This window comes from Schistocerca americana, chromosome 6, assembly GCF_021461395.2.
Source record: "Schistocerca americana isolate TAMUIC-IGC-003095 chromosome 6, iqSchAmer2.1, whole genome shotgun sequence".
NCBI classification, from domain to species: Eukaryota; Metazoa; Arthropoda; class Insecta; order Orthoptera; family Acrididae; genus Schistocerca; species Schistocerca americana.
Genome location: NC_060124.1, coordinates 536,341,963 through 536,360,296, shown reverse-complemented (window position 1 = coordinate 536,360,296; position 18,334 = coordinate 536,341,963). Strand labels below are relative to the sequence as shown.

Here is an 18,334-nt window from a genome sequence, read left to right as displayed (position 1 = left end):
GAGTCATCTGGATCGTCACTTACACCACACACGTTCGAGTCTAACATTTCTCCAACTTCCTTTTTAATTTCTTCTGATAGCGTCATGATGGCACCACGTGTTTGGATACAGTTTTGACGAAAAGTTTAAAACAAAGCAGAATTGTACTTATCTTTTCACACCACTACGTCGATCACAGGTCCACCTCTCCGATAAGCCAGCACTTTGTTGGTTCTCACACTACTTTTTCTGGTCCAGGAAACGTGTACAATGTTATTCACGTTTTACGAATTATAAAGTTTGTAATGTTCCGCAAACGAAGCGCAATTAGTCCCATCGCATTTAACTGTAATATCCCGGACGAGCCCCCAAGTTTATCAGACCTCTTCCTATGATGTCCACTGTATATAAGTTGTCCTACTCCTTTGTCCACATGGTGACTTCAGGTACTACAGGAGATTCAAATTTATAGTCCGAGGTCGTTAACAAGTACGAACAGTTTGGTACTTAACTCATATCGATGGCTGCGTTGTTGTCTTCGTGAAGTCTAGAGGTGATTCCACTGCGATGTTCCCGCGGTTTTCTTTGTGTTTGGATGAGACTAACTGGTTTGTAGGGCGATGTGGTATTTTGATTTTTAGAGAGCAAACGTTACATTAGTTTTGCAAATCACTATTTAATTCATTTATTCACATTTAACACTTGTACAATAATATGCAATAAGACATTGTTTTACACCACATCTGTATTCGCACCTCCTCCAGCCCATGCTTTCTCTCCAAAGTCCTTTAACCACCTCTCCCAAAGATCGACCTCCTTTCCGCATGTCCAAAGATAACTGTCTCTTAGTCGTTAAACTCGCAGTCAAAGGCTATATTTACATAAAACATTACACGTAAAGAAATTACTGACATACACGAAAATTACTGACATACACGATCTTACGTTCTGTTACACCCTGTTATCTCAACCAATGGGTCATAACATGCCCTCATACCGTGGTCGCTACATGCCCCCTCAGTATTCAGACAGTCTAATTCTGTAGTGGAATTGTAATTCAATTTCCACCACATAGCTGAACTACGGTGGCTTTTAAGCACATACCCTGCATTCTTTATTGCCACCCAGGGACAATGATTTTCAGCCCCTGCCCTTTATAGCTCCTGACGTTATTTTAAAAATTGTAGGGACTATGAAAACTTGCCAGGTTAGCCGAGAGCACTAAAACGCTGCTTCCTGGACTTGGGCAGGCACACCGGCCCCGAATTGAATCCACTTGGCGGATTAACAATGATGGGCTGGTGTGCTGTCCAGCCTGGATGTGGTTTTTATGCGGTTTTCCACATCCCCCTAGGTGAATACCAGGCTGGACAAACATTTGAAACATGTTTGCACTGTTTCACAGTTTACACTCGATGCAGACAGCTGGGTGACACTTTCGTCCTGGGGGGGGGGGGGGGGTTATGGGGTGGCGACAAGAAGGGCATCTGGCCACCCTCTGAAACTAACATTGACAAAAAATCCCATGGTAACAACCCAAACCAGGCAGTAGCTGGAACAGGATCCAGATACAACAACAACCAATTATGAGAGGGTATCAGGTGGAGTTTGTACATACATGCTGGACTCTAAATACAGTGCCCTAGTACATCTTGATACACCATTGGAGGCAGTGGCTGCTCGGGTAAGGGCACATGAGGATTCTACCATTCTTTATTTCCCTCCTAATAATGTCATGTCCCAGGATGTACTATCTGATTACTCTCTCAACTCACTCCCCCCTATATTTCCTAGCCTTGCAGGACTGCAACGCCCACTATCCTATGTGGGGTGGAAAAATGATCACTGGCCATGGTAAAGACACCAAAACTTTACTGGCACAGCTCTATCTTTGTGTCTTGAACTCTGGTGCCTCCACACACTTCAGTGTGGCAAATGGAACTTATTCGTCCACTGATCTCTCCTTTTTCAGAGGTTTGGAAAACATGGTTGTGGAGTAACAGCGATTGATATAAAATTAACTTAGTATTAAGAAAACAGTCGTAATTGCGGTTTTTTTTAAATTTATTTTGTGTTCCTTTTTCAGCCCTGGTCTTCTACCATCTACCCACTGGAGGGTCCACAATGACCTGTTTGGTAGAGACTACTTCCCAATCTTCTGTCCCTCACTAAGCATTGCGCCCAGATGAGTTGTCTGTAATGCTGACTGGGGTGGGTTCACCTCCCCATTGAACGGCTGTATTGAAGCAGCTGTTCAGCATACAATGGCAGCCATCCCTCTTCCTTGGCACCCCTCCTCCCAACGCCTCCATTGGGAGACGGTACCTTGGCGGATCCCAGAGATCATTGTGGCCATTAGAGATCGTAGACAAGCTCTACAATGCCATAAGTGGCACCCTTCACTGGAGCACCTTAAATTGTTCTGTGCATGTGTTTGCTACCTCATAAACGATGAAAGCAAGAATCTTGGGAATGGTACATCTCCACCATTGGATCATGTACCTCTCCATCACAGGTATGGGCAAGATCAGACAACTCTATGGCTTCCAGTCCTCTGAAGACTTACAACGATATTCCTTAGATGGTGCCATTTATACTGATCCAGACGGTTTTGCCGAGCATTTTACTGAGCATTACACTCGTGCATCTGCATCTGAGGACTATCACCTTGCCTTTCAACTCATAAAATGGCGGGTGGAGCGAATTCGCTTATATTTTACTACCTGCCAACTGCAGCCACACAATGCTCCATTCAGTGAATGGGAACTCGTCAGTGCCCTAGCCCATTGCCCTGATATAGCCCCAGGACCAAACCGCATCCACAAACAACTGCTGAGACATCTCCCAGTGGATTGTCAACATCGCATCCCTGCCCTCTTAAATCTGATCTGGAACAAGGATGAGTTCCCTTCGCACTGGCGAGAAAGCGCTATAGTTCCGGTGCTGAAGCAGGCTAAGAACCCACTTGAGATGGATAGTTATCGCCCAAGCAGTCTTACCGATGTTCTCTGTAAGTTGCTCAAACGCATGGTGAGCAAGCAGCTGTGTTGGTTCATTGAGTCTCAGTGACTTTTCGCTGCATCTCAGGGCAGTTTTCGCAAAAGCTGTTCCTCTGCTGATAATTTGGTTCACCTGGAATCCACCATCAGGACGGCTTTTGCACGTCATCAGCAACTCATCACTGTCTTTTTCGCCTTACAGAAGGCTTATGACACGACATGGTGTCACCACATCCTTACTACAATATACTAGTATGGTCTCCGGGATACACTCTCAGTTTTTGTCAAGAACTTCCTGTCACACTGTATATTCCAAGTTCAAGCTCGCTCTTCACTTAGTACCCCTGATATCCAAGAGAACAGGATCCTGCAGGGCTCTGTATTGAGTGTCTCCCTCTTTTCAGTGCCCATCAATGGTCTAGCGGTATCCGTGCGGATTTCGGCATTGTTCTCCTTATATGTTGACGATTTTTGCTTTTATTTTTGCGCCTCTAGTATGGTTGTTGTTGAGACTTATCTAAAGGGCATCATACGAAATGTGCATGCATGGACTCTCATCCATGGCTTTCGGTTTTCAGTCACCAAGACTTGTGTCATGCACTTCTGTCACTGTCGTACTGTCCACTCACACCAAGAGCTTTACCTCCTAGACCATTGATTACTTCTTGTAGTTGAGATGCACCGCTTTTTGTTACTGGTCTTCGATGGCTGACATGGCTTGCCCACCTTCGCCAACTTCAGTGAAAGTGCTGGCAACTCCTCAACACACTTTGCTGCCTCAGTAACACTAGCTGGGGTGCAGATTGCTCTATCCTTTTGCAGCTCTACAAAGCCATGATTCAGTCCAGTCTTCACTAAGGGAGTCTCGCATATGTTTCAGTGTCATCCTTAGCATTCTGGAAGTTGTTGTTGTCTCATTCCAGAGACTGATTTGATGTAGCTCTCCATGCTACCCTATCCTGTGCAAGCTTCTTCATCTCCAAGTAACTGCTGCTACCTAAATCCTTCTGAATCTGCTTAGTGTATTCATCTCTTGGTCTCCCTCTACGATTTTTACCCACCACACTGCCCTCCAGTACTAAATTGGTGATACCTTGATGCCTCAGAACATGTCCTACCAACCGACCCCTTCTTCTAGTCAAGTTATGCCACAGATCCCTCTTCTCCCCAATTCTGTTCAGTACCTCCTCATTAGTTACATGATCTACCCATCTAATCTTCAGCATTCTTCTGTAGCACCACATTTCAAAAGCTTCTATTCCCTTCTTGTCTAAACTATTTATTGTCCATGTTTCACTTCCCTATATGGCTAGCCTCCATACAAATACTTTCAGGAAAGACTTCCTGGCATTTAAATCTATACTGCCGGCCGCGGTGGTCTAGCGGTTCTAGGCGCTCAGTCCGGAACACGCGACTGCTACGGTCGCAGGTTCGAATCCTGCCTCGGGCATGGATGTGTGTGATGTCCTTAGGTTAGTTAGGTTTAAGTAGTTCTAAGTTCTAGGGGACTGATGACCACAGATGTTAAGTCCCATAGTGCTCAGAGCCATTTGAACCATTTTTAAATCTATACTTGATGTCAACAAATTTCTATTCTTCAGAAATGCTTTCCTTGCCATTGCCAATCTATATTTTATATCCTCTCTACTTTGACCATCATCAGTTATTTTGCTCCCCTGACAACAAAACTCGTCTACTACTTTAAGTGCCTCATTTCCTAATCTAATTGCCTCAGCGTCACTTGATTTAATTCGACCACTTTCCATTATCCTCATTATGCTTTTGTTGATGTCCATCTTATATCCTCCATGCAAGACACTGTCCATTCTGTTCAGCTGCTCTTCCAGGTCCTTTGCTGTCACTGACAGAATTACAATGTCATCAGCAAACCTAAAAGTTTTTATTTCCTCTCCATGAATTTTAATACATACTCCGAATTTTTCTTTTCTTTCCCGTACTGCTTGCTCAATATACAGATTGAATAACATCGGGGACAGGCTACAAGCCGGTCTTACTCCCTTCCCAACCACTGCTTCACTTTCATGCCCCTTGATTCCTATAACTGCCATCTGGTTTCTGTACAAATTGTAAATTGCCTTTCGCTCCCTGTATCTGACTCCTGCCACTTTCAAAATTTGACATAGAGTATTCCAGTCAACATTGTCAAAAACTTTCTCTAAGTCTAAAAGGGCTATAAAAGTAGGTTTGCCTACCTTAATTTATCTTCTAAGATAAGTCGTAGGGTCAGTATTGCCTCACATGTTCCAACATTTCTACAGAATACAAACTGATTTTCCCTGAGGTCAGCTTACACCAGTTTTCCCATTCATCTGTAACGATGCAGCCATGACTTATTAAACTAATAGTTCGGTAAGTTTCACACCTGTCAACACCTACTCTCTTTGGTATTGGAATTATTATATTCTTCTTGAAGTCTGAGGGTATTACGCGTGTCTCATTCATCTTGCTCACCAGATGGTACAGTTTTGTCAGGGCTGGTTCTTCCAAGGCTACCAGTAGTTGTAATGAAATGTTGTCTACTCCCAGGGCGTTGTTTCGACTTAGGTCTTTCAATGCCCTGTAAAATTCTTCATGCAGTATCCTATCTCCCATTTCATTTCCATGTATGTCCTCTTCCATTTCCATAATATCGCCTTCAAGTACATTGCCTTTGTATAGAGCCTCTATATACTCCTTCCACCTTTCTGCTTTCCCTTCTTTGCTTACTGGTTTTCCATCTGAGCTCTTGATATTGATACAAGTGGTTCTCTTTTCTGCAAAGGTCTCTTTAATGTTCCTGCAGGCATTATCTGTCTTACCCCAAGTGATATATGCCTCTACATCCTTACATTTGTCCTCTAGCCAACCCTGCTTAACCATTTTGCACTTCCTGTCGATCTCATTTTTGAGATGTTTGTATTCATATTCACCTGCTTCATTTACTGCATTTTTATATTTTCTCCTTTCATCAGTTATATTCAATATCTCTTGTGTTACCAAAGAATTTCTACTAGCCCTCGTCTTTTTACCTACCTGATCCTCTGCTGCCTTCACTATTTCATCTCACAAAGCTACCCATTCACCTTCTACTGTACTTCTTTCCCCCATTATTGTCAATGCCCTCTCTGAAACTCTGTACAACTTCTGGTTCTTTGAGTTTATCCAGGTCCCATCTCCTCAAATTCCCACCTTGTTGCAGTTTCTTCAGTTTTATTCTACAGTTCATAACCAACAGATTGTCGTCAGAGTCCACATCTGCCCCTGGCAAAGTCTTATAGTTTAAAACCTGGTTTCTAAATCTCTGTCTTACCATTATATAATCTGTCTGAAACCTGTCAGTATCTCCAGGGTTCTTCCATGTATACAACCTTCTTTCATGATTCTTAAACCAAGTGTTAGCTGCAATTAAGTTATGCTCTGTGCAAAATTCTACCAGGCGGCTTCCTCTTTCACTCCTTATCCCATTCCATATTCACCTGCTACTTTTCCTTCTCTTCCTTTTCCTACTATCAAATTCCAGTCCCCCAATGACTATTAAATTTTTGTCTCCCTTCATTATCTGAATAATTTCTTTTATCTCATCATACATTTATTCAATCTCTTTGTCATCTGTGGAGCTAGTTGGCATGTAAACTTGTACTACTGTGGTAATTGTGGACTTCGTGTCTATCTTGGCTACAATAATGTGTTCACTGTGCTGTTCATAGTAGACTACCTGCACTCCTACTTTTTATTCATTATTGAACCTACTAGTGCATTACCCCTATTTGATTTTGTATTTATAACAGAAGCCTTGTTCCTCCTGCCACCGACCTTCACAAATTCTCACTATATCTCACTTTAACCTGTGCATCACTGTGGGGTCCGACTTGCAACAGGAACCTTCTAAGCTAGCCCTGTGAACAGTCTACTAGTCGAGGCTAGAGTCCCTCCATGACCTGTTAGGCGCCAACAACACCTGCTGAATTACTTAATATGCATTCATAGATTCCCTGAATGTCCCATCTACCATGTCCTTTTCCCTAGAAGGAAGCTCCACCTCCTACAACAGCGACCATAACTGGGTTTACAATTGATGCACGCCTCCAGTGTCTCTGTTCGGGACTGCAACTTCCTCCAGTGTCACCTTTGGTCAGGGAGACATAGCATCCGCCCCCATGGCTTGTGCCCCAACCTCGGATTTGTTTCGAAGTGTGCTTCAGTCCAGAAGATTCCGTTGACTGCATGAATTTTCGCCGACTGTTCTCAGTTGTCCCTGAGAAGTATCCAGGTTCAGAAGAGGTATTCATTGATGGCTAAACAGTGGATGGATGAACAGGCTTTACATACACACATGCACAATACACTGAACTCCACACTCTGCCAAACAGATGCAGTGTCTTCACTCCTGAATTGATGACCATTAAATTAGCCCTTAGCCATGCTCATTCTTTCTCTGGCAAGAGTATCCTAATCTGTAGTGACTCCCTTAGCAGCCTTCAGGCTGTATACCAGTGCTACACTCCTCACCCAGTGGTTACAGCTATCCAGGATCTTGTCTCGGACCTCCATCAAGCTGGGCAGCCAGTCGTTTCCATTTGAACCTCCAGTCATGTTGGGATTTCAATAATGAAAGACGCTGATTCTGGAAATAGGGGCCTCAAACCAAACTTTTGGTTGTTTATATGCCATCGATTGCTGGAAGTCTGTAATTCAGATTGGTCTACCCTAATCTCCCCAAACTAACTGAGGACAATTAAGGAGACCATGACAATGAGGCACGATGTGTGCTTCTCGCAGGGAATACAACGTTCTCTGTAGATTCTGAATTGGCCACACTTGGCTTACCCATGGCCACATTCAGACATGAGGATCCCCCTCACTGCTGATGTGGAGCCTGCCTTATGGTGGCCCACTCTGGCTCCTCCCCTTCCCCCCTCCCCCCTCTCGGTCCCTTTGCAGCCCTTGCACAGATCCCTTGTGTGGCCTCTACTCTTTCCACCTTTTTATTCTCTTTATTCATTTTCATTTCTTGGTTTTAATGCCTTGTCTTGACTGATCTCTTAACTACTTGCCTGTGCTGTCTTTTTTCTGGGCTTTATCTCTGTTTTTTTATTGTGTTAGTTGCACTTAGGCTTTCCAGGATTAGCTTTTTGCCTCCTTCCTTTGATGACTATTCCTGGTTTGCCACTTAACACATGAATGAAGTGACGACCTTGCAATTTAGTCCCTTTCACTACTAACCAACCAACCAAGCACTCTTGTGCCATCGTCTCTCGGTCTTAGAAGGGATCCACCTCCTCTCCAAGGATGATGAAGCTCCCAGGGTGGTTACATGTGGGAGTTTGTGGTGCGAGGCAATACAGCTGTTACATGACGGTCACAGTTTACCCACCAGATGCCTGGCTCGCAGACATGTGTACTGGCCCAATGTTGACCGGGAGCTGAAGCATTTGGTTGCTGCGTATCCTCTGTGTGCTAGGCTCCCAAGGCTTTGTTCTCCCCATATCCTCCAACAATACAGCCTTGGGAACACATCTATGCGGATTTTGTGTACCATTTCTGAATGTGTTTTGGCTGATTGTCATTGATGCATTTTTGCGTTTTCCATATGTAGTACAGTTCTCCTTGGCTACTACCAAAGTCTCTGTTCAGGCTCTCTCAAAAAAAAATTTCTGTGGAAGGTTTCCCAGTTATTCTCACATATGAAAATGGAGCTCAATTCCTGTCTCAGGCGTTTCATGATTTTTGTGTGTGGTCAGACATTTGCCATGTTCGCTCCCCTCCCTTAACCCCCAGTCTAAGAAGGAAGCCAACTGCATGATTACCATCTTTAAGACCCAGAAGAAAAAATATCTGCACGACTTCACCATTGGCCTACGGGATGATTCCTATTGGTACCTGTAGCCCAGCTGAACATCTCCATGGGCACCAGCTGAGGACACTGCTCCACCATCTCCATCCAGGAACTCACCCACTGTCATGTTCAGCTGTACTGAGTTTTCTGCCAGGGACAGCAGTCTAAGTGCGTGGTTTTGGTTCTTCAACAGGTTTTCCCTCAACAACATAACGCAAAACGATAACCAACTGAAATTCGCAAGACACATCTGTGCCTTCATACACGATTATTGCAACATAATTGGCATGTTTTATTTCTTTACAAACTTCATCATGGTACACTTCCAATGTGCATTGCAGTTGTTCATTCTGAACAGTCTTAGAAATGCATAGCGAGCACGGGACCCTGAGCTAATGTGGCCTTCCTTCCTTTCCGGGCTGCATACCTTCCTTCTCTGCATCCTTCCCCATCCCCCATCTTCGCCCCCCCCCCCCCCCCCCCCCCGTCACCTCCGCCTCTTTCCTTCCCTTTCTCCCCCTCTGGGAGTATGTCTTGTGCCTACGTCCAGAGACGGACGCTCGAAAATATAACACATTCTTTACTTTCTCTGCTTCCAAGTCTTCGTCATTCTTTTGTCCTTCTCTTTTCCTTACCTCTTCTCTTTGCCCTTTTCTCCGCTGCAGCGTTTGAGACCTCTCTTCTTTCCTTTCCCTTTGTTTTTTCCCTTTCTCTTTTTTCCTTCCTTTGCGTGTCTGAAGGCCGACCCACACATTTCCATGCGTAGCCGGTGACGGGGTAACGCGTAATTCTCCGCCCCGGGTAGACAGGTAGGACACGTACGTACCCCCTGGTAATGGCCAGGCCCAGGGAGGGGTGATTACCCGAGCTGATACCTTCCGAAAGTGCCGATTGGTCCCTCCGTCCGTTTCTCGGGAGGTGTGACCTGAGGTGTGAACAATCACCTAAGGCGGGAGTGCCCTCAGAGAGGGCCCCCACAAGGAAGGAGCCCGCCATTGGAGACGCCGGTAATCATAGGGGATACTTTCGCAATGGTTTCCTCATCTTCTTCTGCTCACAAGCGTATGTTCAATGAGTCTCAGCCACAGACAGTCCTTCCATCGTTGCCACAGTTCCTTGTTGTTTCTCGGTCTGACGAAGGTCACGACTTCTCCACGGTCAACCCTTTCATTATTCAGAAAGGTGTCGACGCAATTGCAGGTCCTGTAAAGTCTTGTTCCAGATTACGAAATGGCACCTTGTTGTTAGAAACAGGCAGTGCCCTCCAGGCACAAAAATTGCTGCGTGCTTCACTGCTACACACCTTCCCTGTCTGAGTGGAAGTGCACCGCACTCTAAATTCATTACGTGGGGTCGTTTATATGCGCTCCCTCGACGGATTGTCCGACGAGGAAATTCAACACTACCTGTCTGACCAGGGCGTAAGGGCTGTTCATAGAGTCATGAAAAGGGTTGACACGAACATCATTCCAACCTGTACTGACTTCTTGGCATTTGACAAAGTTCAACTCCCATCGAAAATCAAAGCGGGCTATGCGATAATTTCCGTTTGCCCTTACATCCCGAACCCTACGCTTTGCTATCGGTGTCAGCGGTTCAATCACACCAGCCAGTCCTGTTCCAATCGGGCCAAATGTGTTACGTGTGGCAAGGATGCCCATGAGGGTGCTTGTCCACCTCCATCCCCTCGTTGCACCAACTGTATGGGTGACCACGCTGCTTCCTCTCGAGATTGCCCCATTTTTAAAGACGAAAGCTCATTCAGGAAATCAGAGTGAAGGAAAAGGTGTCGACCTTTGCTGTCGAAAATTATTCGCCAGTCGAAAGCCCACTGTGCTTCAGACAGGAAAATACAGCACTGTTCTTGCCTCTCCTCGGCCAACAAAGGAGGCGGCCACGCAGTGATCTCACCTTTAGTGCCACGGTCGTCAGATCGGCCAGCGCAAAGATCGCCCGTTGAACCTCCCCACTTTCGCCTGCTCACTCTATGGCTCACCCTTCATCGGGTTCTCCTACATCTCGAGCCCAAAAGTCAGACACCAAGACTTCGAAAAAAGAGCATACTCGTGAAGATTTTTTATGTACCCCAACTTCACAACCATCGGTTCCTCCTTCATCTAAACATCACGTTTCCAAGAAGGCTAATAAGAAACCCAGTTCCTCTCCTCCGCCAAGGCGTGTCTCATCTACAGCACCACCTGGCGGTAACCGCCCTCGGCTGTCTTCTGTGTCGCCGAGGCGCACTGCTGGCGGCCGATCAACCAGCCGATCGCTGGTGGCAGGAGCTGCTCCTAAACAACCTATGGATCAGGGTCTTCTGCCTTCGGCTGAATGCCGTTCCATGCTGTCGGTCGCAAGCTCTGAGCAGTCGTTGAGTTGACGGCAACCTTGGTCATATTCCTCCATTTTCTGTTCACCCTATGTCCATTATCCACTGGAATATCCGCGGCATTCGAGCCAATCGGGATGAATTGTCGCCCCTCTTACGATCCTACTCGCCGGTCATCTTCTGTCTTCAGGAAACAAAGCTGCGTCCCCACGACCGCTTTGTTCTCCCCCATTTTCAGCCCATCCGATTTGATCTCCCCTCTGTTGAAGGCACTCCAGCACATGGAGGCTTATGATTCTTCTCCATGATACTCTCCATTATCACCCAATCCCCTTAAACACTTCCTTCCAAGCTGTCGCTATCCGTCTTTCCCTTTCTGTATATACCTTCTCTCTTTGTACTGTATACATTCCATCGTCCACACCAATGGCACGAGCTGATCTCCTTCATCTTCTTGGTCAGCTTCCACCCCCCCCCTATTTGCTGGTTGGGGACTTCAAAGCCCACCACCCGCTTTGGGGTTCTCCACATCCTTGTCCGCGTGGCTCACTATTGATAGACGTCTTCCACCAAGCGGATCTAGTTTGCCTCAACACTGGGGACCCTACATTTTTGTCTGCCTCCACAACAAATTTCTCTCATTTGGATCTTTCGGTCGGTACTGTTCCGCTAGCTCGGTGCTTCGAATGGTTCGCCCTTGATGATACACACTCGAGTGACCACTTCCCATGTGTCCTTAGACTGCAGCCTCAACTGCCATATATGCGCCCGTGACGCTGGAAGTTTGCCCAAGCCGATTGGACACTTTTTTCGTCTCTAGCGACATTCGATGACCGTCACTTTCCTAGCGTCGACGATGAGGTCACACATATTAAAGACGTTATTCTTACAGATGCGGAACGTTCAATACCACGCACCTCCGAATTGCCCCGGCGCTCCCCAGTTCCTTGGTGGAACGAGGCATGCCGTGACGCAATACATGAGCGGCGACGTGATCTTCGCGTTTTCCGCCACCATCCTATTTTGGCCAACTGTATCTGCTATAAGCAGTTCCATGCGCGATGCCGTCGCGTCATCCGCGATAGCAAGAAGGCAAGCTGGAAATTCTTTATTAGCTCATTTAACATCTTCACTCCCTCCTCGGAAGTTTGGAGTCGGATTCGACGGTTATCTGGCGCGCCCAGTTTCTCCCCAGTCTCTGGGCTCACTGTCGCGCATGATACATTAGTGGACCCCATCGCAATTTCTAACTCCTTGGGTCAACACTTTGCTGAGATTTCGAGCTCTTCAAATTACCCACCAGCGTTTCTCCCGAAGAAACGTGCAGCGGAAGTGCAACCTCTTGCTTTCTCCTCTCAATATCGCGAAAGCTATAATACTGTTTTCTCCATGCGGGAACTCCAACATGCACTCTCTTCTTCTCGCTCCTCCGCCCCAGGACCGGATGGTATCGACATCCAAATGTTGCTGCATTTATCAACCCGTAGTCTGCGTTACCTCCTTCGCCTTTATAATCGAATTTGGACCGACAGTACTTTTCCCAGACGATGGCGGGAAGCTATCGTCGTTCCTGTTCCGAAACCTGGAAAGGACAAACATCTCCCCTCTAGCTATCGCCCCATTTCTCTCACGAGTAGTGTCTGTAAGTTTTTGGAGCGTATGGTGAATTGCCGTTTAGCTTGGTGACTGGAGTCCCGAAGTCTTTTAACACCTGCCCAATGCGGATTCCGAAAGCATCGTTCTGCAGTTGACCATCTTGTTGCTCTCTCCACTTATATTATGAACAATTTTCTCCGGAAACGCCAAACAGTAGCAATATTTTTTGATCTGGAGAGAGCATACGATACCTGTTGGAGGACAGGCATTCTCCGCACACTGTTCTCTTGGGGCTTTCGAGGTCGGCTGCCCCTTTTTCTTCGCGAATGTATGGCAGAGCGCACATTTAGAGTGCGGGTGAACACTACTCTCTCCCATACTTTCTCCCAATAAAGTGGGGTATCCCAGGGCTCCGTGCTAAGTGTTGTACTGTTTGCCATTGCCATAAATCCAATTATGGACTGTCTCCTTCCCGATGTCTCAGGCTCCCTCTTTGTGGACGATTTTGCGATCTACTACAGCTCTCAACGGACCAGCCTTCTTGAACGACGTCTTCAAGGATGTCTCGATCGCCTCCACTCTTGGAGCATCGAAACCGGCTTCCGCTTTTCTCCCGGTAAGACCGTGTGTGTTAATTTTTGGCGTCGTAAGGAGTTTCTTCTACCTTCCTTACATCTAGGACCTGTCAACCTTCCGTTTTCGGACGTCGCTAAATTCTTGGGTCTTATGTTTGACAGAAAACTGTGCTGGTCCTCCCACGTTTCCTATCTTTCGGGTCGCTGCCTGCGATCCCTCAACACCCTCCGTGTCCTGAATGGTACCTCCTGGGGAGCGGACCGAGTGGTCCTTCTCCGCCTCTATCGCGCCTTAGTGCGCTCGAAATTTGACTATGGAAGCATAGTTTACTCCTCTGCTCGGCCGTCTATTCTTCGGCGTCTCGACTCTATCCACCACCTTGGATTACGTTTAGTGTCTGGATCTTTTTACACCAGCCCTGTGGAAAGCCTTTATGCTGAGACTGCTGAACCTCCGCTGTCCAATCGGCGAGCAGTCCTTCTGAGTCGTAATGCTAGCCATCTGTCTTCCATGCTTGGTAATCCGGCCCATGACATTTTTTTCGACGCCTGCTTGGATGTAGGGTGTGCAGGCCGCCCTTCCTCCCTACTACCACTAGGAGTCCACTTCCGTCAACTGCTCCATTCTCTTTCCTTCCTCTTTCCTAAAACCTTCTTGACAACTTGTGGTACAGCACCGCCTTGGCTCCGTCCCCGGACCTGCATGCTCCGTGACCTTTGTCAGTTCCCCAAGGATGGTACCCCTTCACTTGTTTATCATCGGGCATTTTCTGCTCTATGTGCACAAATGAAGGAAGCCACATTTATTTACACTGATGGCTCAAAAACATCGTTTGGTGTAGGGAGTGACTATATTGTTGGCGACACCCCAAATCAATTTCGGCTTCCTGACCAGTGTTCGGTTTATACTGCGGAGCTTTACGCTGTTCTCCAGGCTGTCGAACACATCCATCGCCATCAGCGGATACAGTATGTTATCTGTTCAGATTCTCTCAGCTCTCTCCTCAGTCTCCAAGCTCTGTACCCTGTCCACCCTCTGGTCCACCGGATTCAGGACTGCCTCCACTTGCTCCACTTGGGGGGGGGGCATCTCTGTGGCGTTCCTCTGGATCCCAGGACACGTTGGTATCTGTGGAAATGAGGCGGCCAATATAGCGGCCAAGGCTGCAGTCTCTCTTCTTCGGCCAGCTATTCGCACGATTCCCTTCGCCGATCTACGGAGTGTTTTATGTCGTCGTGTGACTCTTTTATGGCACGCACATTGGTCGATACTTCCCAATAATAAATTGCGGGACGTGAAAGCTGTTCCCTGTGCTTGGACCTCTTCCTCCCGACCGCGTCGTCGGGAGGTGGTAATTTGAACTAGACTCCGGATAGGGCACTGTCTTTTTAGCCATCGACATCTTTTAAGTGGTGATCCTCCCCCACTCTGTCCCCACTGCTCTCAGCTGTGGACGGTAAGACACCTTTTACTTGAGTGCCCCTATTTTACTCCGTTACGCGTCCGTCTACAGCTGTCGCATGATATATCTTCCATTTTAGCAGATGACACGTGCTCAGCCGATCGCGTTCTCGAGTTTATTAGTGCCAGCGAGATGAGGTCAGTCATTTGAAGCTCTTTTTGGGGACAACAACCCCCTTCTATAGTGGTTTTTTAAGCTTTCCTTCTATTTTTAGTTTCTCCAATTTTTTGAGTTTCGTTCCCATTTCTGCCTTTTCCTAAGTCACAGACTGGGCGCTAATGACCGTAGCAGTTTTGCGCCCTAAAACCATAACAAAAAAAAAGTCTTAGAAATGCCTTTGAACACTGATACTTGAATGAGATGAACTTGAGTATGTTTATCCAGTTCTGCAGTGAACTGAATTAGCTCGTGAAAAACCGCCTTATTTTGAGAGGCATCAGATTCATCGTGGCCACTGAGAGTCAGTTCCAAAGCACCGCAGAACCGAATACAGTTTATAATTAAATTCAATATATATCTATTCTTTTCTACACGTTTGTTGTGGCTGTCAATTGTTTGTCTATATTGCGAATCTAATTTCTGCTGAATGTTAGTTTTATCTAGAAATGAAAGACTAGGCACATTATTCATGTATCGCTTTGACATTTCATGAATCTATTTTCACAATCAACTGAATTTTCCCTTACAGAGAACACTGTGCTGACAGACAGTTATATACAGTCAATTGCCTGACCTTGCAATAACTACAACGTGTTTGTATAGAACTGTAATACGTGAACATAACGAGTATAAATGAAATACTAGACCTTTGATTGGAAAACTGATGCTCAACCGTTGGTGAATACGTTAGTTTTTTTGTTTTGTAGCAATAGCCCTGCTGTTGTGAAATATACCAATATTGAAATAATGCCTCTTAGTTTCAAAATCTAAGGGCATAATTATATTCAAATTACACATAGCTATTTATAACAATATTTAAGTGCATTATTTCTCTATTCGATTTAATTGAGCAAGGAATGCATTATCACTAACTTGCAGAAAGATTGCAAAACTGAATTACAAGAAATCTGCGCCCCGGTGTATTCTAACATGATCGCTAGATGGCAGATCGTGCTTCTATGGGGGCAGAAGTGCCAGTCTGCAGTTGGCTCCAAGCTTCAGTTAAATATCACGAGAGCGCGCAAGGGGAAATGCATCAGAAAATACATACTCTGGAGCAATGTTTTATGAGCAGTTGGCATTGATCCTCTTTTTTCTTTTTATACAAGTGGTGCCATGGCACAGTGTCACTACCTCAGAAGCCGCCCCTGTGGTAAATGTAGAAGAGGTTGGCACAGATGACAGAGTCATGGCGGGTTGCACATCAAGTCAAGGAAAAAAGAAATAATAATAATAATAATTAGTAATCCATTCTATCCATCGAATGTTAATTATTCTCCTGCAGCAGAAACCTCAATGGCTTCTGTTCTCCTCTTGTTTTAACTGTTTATCATTCATGTTCTGCCTCTGTACAATGCTACAGTTGAGATTAATATTTTCAGAAAAGACTTCCTAAAGTTTAAATTTGTATTAGATATTAACATACAGTAAAATCGCGGTAATTTGAGTCCTGGCAATATGAGCCCCCATTTAATCTGAGATCTATGACAGATGTTTTATTACATTTAAAAAATCAAAAGAATATCATGGATAAAATAAAAAATTAACAGGGATGGAGAAAGGAGGGGTGGGAGGGAGGGGGATGGAGAGGGAGGGAAATAGCAATTATGATGATGGAGTCATAGTGACGGAATGATGGCATTAGAATTTGCATTGTGCTACAGGGGCGAGATAATGTGACGGCACCTGCTGGCATTATGCTTCTACAAAGATGGCAGAAGTATGCTGCCGAGAACAGATGTGCTTCACAGAAACAAAAATCTGAAAATAAATTAATAATCATACAGTAGTTTATGTAATACATATGTGTTTACTGTAAGTATTTGAGTTTCTAGTAGGACATTATTTCTAAAACAAACTCTAAGTTATACATTAACAGGTTAGATAACTTTGTTTACTGTAATAATGTACTATTAACATCAAGTTCTGGATCAAGTTTTAAATAAAAGGTCTGTAAAACCATCTCTCTCTGTGTAATTCGTGTTTTCCCAAATTCAATTACCACTAATTACCAATGTTTTATGGTAGTTCTCTTTTCCAGAAATGCTGTTGTAGATATTGACAGTTTGCATTTTCTGTCCTGTCTACTTCAGCCACTGTTAGTTATTTTGTATCCAAATAGGAAAACTCATACAGCATTACTTTTAGTGCTGCACTTCCAAATCCAATTCCTTCAGCATCACTTGATTTAACTCAACTGTATTCCATACTTTGTTAATGTCCATCTTATAACCTCTTTTCAAGGCAATATCCAATCCATTCAACTGATCTGACAGAATTAACAAAGGAATTAGAAAACCACAAAGTTTTTGTTTTTCCTACATGAACTTAAATTTCCTTTCAAATTTCTTCTTTGTTTGCTCAGTGGATAGGTTGAATAACATTGGGAATAGAGTTGTAGCCTACCTCACTGCCTTCTCAACTGGTACCGCCCCTTCATGTCCTTTGACTCTTATAGTCTTTATACTGATCTGTTAAACTAGTATGGTTTCAGAGATGTGATAGTGCAAGCAGAAAGCAAAAGGAAACACCAGTGTCTTATGGAGAAGCCAGCAAACATACGATGGAAGTAAAAGTGTTTACTGTAGAATGTGAGTGTGATTTTGTCCACGTTTTGTTATAGTGCTTCAAAGTATCGGTATGCATGTGTGTTTCACCATTGGATGGGGGTCCTGATGCAGGTGTGTACAGCAGCTGCGAGCGATACTCAGATGACCTGGTGGCGGCTTACATCCAGTGGCAGCGTGACCACAGGCCGCCAGCACGGGCGCATGAGGCACCTGTCACCACCTGTGACCAGGGCTGGCACTACAACCTCTCAGCCCTGCCTGCTACCATGACAAGTGAGGTAAGCTACAACCTCTCAGCCCTGCCTGCTATCATGACAAGTGAGGTAAGGTGCACAGTTTGTTTTGGAGTCAACTCAGTTGTGAAAAATGAAAAAAAGAATTAGCACATCCAGGCCTGTGATTTAAAACTACATATTCCCAGGGGGAGGGGGGGGGGGGCGACACTCATAGCAACAGTTGGGAACAGAATTAGTGTGGCTCTGTGGATTTTGTATGAACTACTTATTCACTGTGAATGCTCGTATTCGGTTTTTTAAACTCTGTAGACTTGTGGGATTGACAGAGTCAGTACTGGTGACTCAGTTTCAGTTTCAGTGGGGCTGCAAGAAGCTGGATGACACCTATGAAGTCTCACTCTGCCCATCAGGTTGAGATTTATCCCATACGTGGTGATAGTCCGAGAAGACATTGTCAGTCATCTCAATTTCAGATGTCAGATATTTATAGATTCACACCTGGACCACATAATGCTTCTTCTACTGTCATAGATTACTAAATATACTCAGTATTCAATTCTTATTGCATTTCACACCAGAATGATGGGTATGC

The 18,334-nt window shown here is 45.2% G+C and overlaps 1 protein-coding gene across 1 annotated transcript in view; it reads left to right on the top strand.

The window, feature by feature from the left end:
* Positions 1–18,334, top strand: part of LOC124619473 (solute carrier family 22 member 1-like) — a 264,507-nt gene that overhangs the window by 134,762 nt on the left and 111,411 nt on the right. The window contains exon 3 of the mRNA XM_047145879.1: positions 17,618–17,784. Within this exon, the coding sequence (XP_047001835.1) occupies positions 17,618–17,784 (167 nt within the window). The remainder of the gene's footprint in view (positions 1–17,617; positions 17,785–18,334) is intronic.